The sequence below is a fragment of the Mandrillus leucophaeus genome, unplaced genomic scaffold (assembly GCF_000951045.1).
Source record: "Mandrillus leucophaeus isolate KB7577 unplaced genomic scaffold, Mleu.le_1.0 Scaffold374, whole genome shotgun sequence".
Taxonomy (NCBI): Eukaryota; Metazoa; Chordata; class Mammalia; order Primates; family Cercopithecidae; genus Mandrillus; species Mandrillus leucophaeus.
The window spans coordinates 1-2,533 of record NW_012103965.1 but is presented as its reverse complement, the minus strand read 5'-3'; the positions used below and the strand labels follow the sequence as shown (position 1 = coordinate 2,533).

The window sequence follows — 2,533 nt, the reverse complement described above, 5'->3', positions numbered from 1 at the left end:
CCACAGGAGGCTCCGCCCACAGGGGGGTCCCCACAGGACACCCAAACAAAACCCTCTGCCCAAGAGGGGTCATCCCAGGGCAATGACTGGGACTCAGGCCCCGCCTTATAGGCAGACTGGGCCAAGACCTGACTTGGGAGGGATCAGGGAAGCCTCAAGCCCTGGGCAAGCCCGTCTCTCCAGGAGCCACACCCCCACTCCAATGAGTGCCCCCCATGAGGAGCTGCAAGACTTTGTCTGACTCAGCGTCCTGGAGGGCTCAGGAAACCCTCATGGGGAAGGTCACTGACTCTAGGGACTGAAGCCCCAGTGGGCTCAGCTCGAGCCACCAGTCCCAGCCTGGAAGGGCTACAGTCTCCCACACCTGCTATCCCCACAGATCTCTCTCGGGCTCACCCTACGCCTGTGGGACGTGTATTTGCTGGAAGGAGAACAGGTGTTGATGCCGATGAGAAGCATTGCCTTTAAAGTTCAGTGGAGTAAGTCTCCGTGTGCCCAGTGGGGCGTGGGGAGCCCTGGGGTCAGACCCCGACTTACCCGAGGGCAGCTTCCTTACACTGGCCTCATGATCCTCTGTTCTGGCCTAGAGGGAGGTCTGACCAGGTGGGCTGGGCAAGGAACAGTGACAACGAGCCCATCCCCCACATGGCCCAGATGAAAGTCAGGAGTGTCCTGAGCACTTCCCTGCCCAGGTCGTCCCCCAGCCACAGGCTCCTGTGCACATCTGGACCCCTGGGGTGGCCACAGAAGGTTCTGGCACCGCCCAGTGGGAGACTGAAGTGGCCATGGGGTCTCAGCTGTGCCCCCTCCCAGGGAACTCTCCTGGCCTGATGTCCACCCTGTCCCTAGAGCGCCTCACGAAGACGTCCAGGTGTGGCCTGTGGGCACGGTTTCGGAACCAGTTCTTCCACACCTGGGAGTTGGATGATGACGCTGTGCTCAAGCATCTAAGGGCCTCTATGAAGAAACTAACAAGGAAGCAAGGGGACCTGCCACCCCCAGGTGGGCTCCAGTGCCATGTCCCCTCCCATGTCACCCTCTGGGGCAGTCAATAGTGGGGGAGTGCCCGAGACCCACAACCCTACTCCCTGGGCCTTCCTCTTCACCTTTTCTTCCTCCTCTTCCTCCTGCACTCTAAGAAAGTACAGGAGGCCCACCGGTCCTCAGGGCAGGCGCTCAGTGCGTGTGTACTGGATGTGATGTGCCCACAGGAGAGGGATGTGGGAATGACCCTCCAACAAGCCCCCTCCCACATTCCACAGTGTCTCTGTCGCCCCATCACAGGACCCTCAAGGGCACTAAAGAAGCCAGACCCATTTGTGGGAAACTCCACCCCTCCCTGCAAGCACCCACAGCCTCAGAGAGCAGCAGAGGCCCCTCACTGCTGCACGCTCCTCCAAGGTTGCCAGGACAACAAGCCTTGAGCCAGGGAGACAAGGGAATCGGGTGTCCCTGACCCCAGAACATTCAGGGAGAGGGCACAGGCGGGACCCCGGGCAAGAGCCAGAGCCAAGAATTCAGCCAGATGTGGAAACAGTCAGTCCTGGTATGGACTGGGCAGCCCAGGAGGGCAGAGGGTGACCCATGTCCGGGTCCAATCACCCACTGTGGAGATGGGTCCCCATGTGAGGTGACCAGGGGCTGGGTGACAGCCAAATCCCCTCCCACCTGAGTTCTCACTGGGGGCTGTATCCCTGGCCCAATAGTCCTGGGACGAGGGTGTGTGGTAGGAAGCCCCCAGCCAGTCTGAACCCTGGGGGCAGTCCCAGGAGTCACCTGCCATCCCCCCACAGCTTCCCCATGCCAGGCGGCACACACCTCTCCCCTGGGATCAGGACACTACAGGCGTGTCCTCAGTGTCAGACCACGGGGCCACACAGAGACCCTGAGGACTCCAGAGACCTAGGCAGGTGGGGCCTGGCCGGGAAAGGCCTGCATGGGCTCAGTGGAGACGCTGACCACGACTGTTTTCCTTTCAGCCAAACCGGAGCAAGGGTTCTCGGCACCTAGGCCTGTGCGGGCTTCAAGTGGAAGGACGACCCTCTGCAAGGGGGACAGGCAGGCCCCTCCAGGCCCACCAGCCCGGTTCCAGCGGCCCATTTGGTTAGTTTACCCACCGTGGGCACCTTGTTCTTCCACATCCTGTCCTGGTGTGGCTGTCCGGGAAGATATCTACCCTGTGGACACTCAGCGTGTGCCCAGCCCGGCCCCGGCTCAGGGAAGACCTCAGGGTTCCTGGAGATTCCTGGAGTGGAACTCGATGCCCCGGCTCCCGACGGACTTGGATATAGGGGGCCCTTGGTTCCCGCATTATGATTTTGAACAGAGCTGCTGGGTCCGCGTCCCTTCTGAACAACCCGAGCCAGCTTCACATCCTCATTTTATTTTTTGTTAAACTTATGAAAATTTGTTAAGAAAGTGTGCACCTCGAAAGACATTCACGGATGGAACACACTAGTCCCCAGATCACAAAGTCAACCATGTCCAGCCCCTCCCAGCACCCCCAGTCCTGCCACCAGCATTCTGAATTCCA

At 60.2% G+C, this 2,533-nt stretch overlaps 1 protein-coding gene across 1 annotated transcript in view; it reads left to right on the top strand.

The window, feature by feature from the left end:
- Positions 1 to 2,395, top strand: part of LOC105546915 (TBC1 domain family member 3B-like) — a 17,429-nt gene extending 15,034 nt beyond the window's left edge. The window contains 3 exon segments of the mRNA XM_011990246.1: positions 282 to 479; positions 850 to 1,002; positions 1,980 to 2,395. Coding sequence (XP_011845636.1) covers positions 282 to 479; positions 850 to 1,002; positions 1,980 to 2,395 — 767 coding nt within the window.
- Positions 2,396 to 2,533: the final 138 nt, after the last annotated feature.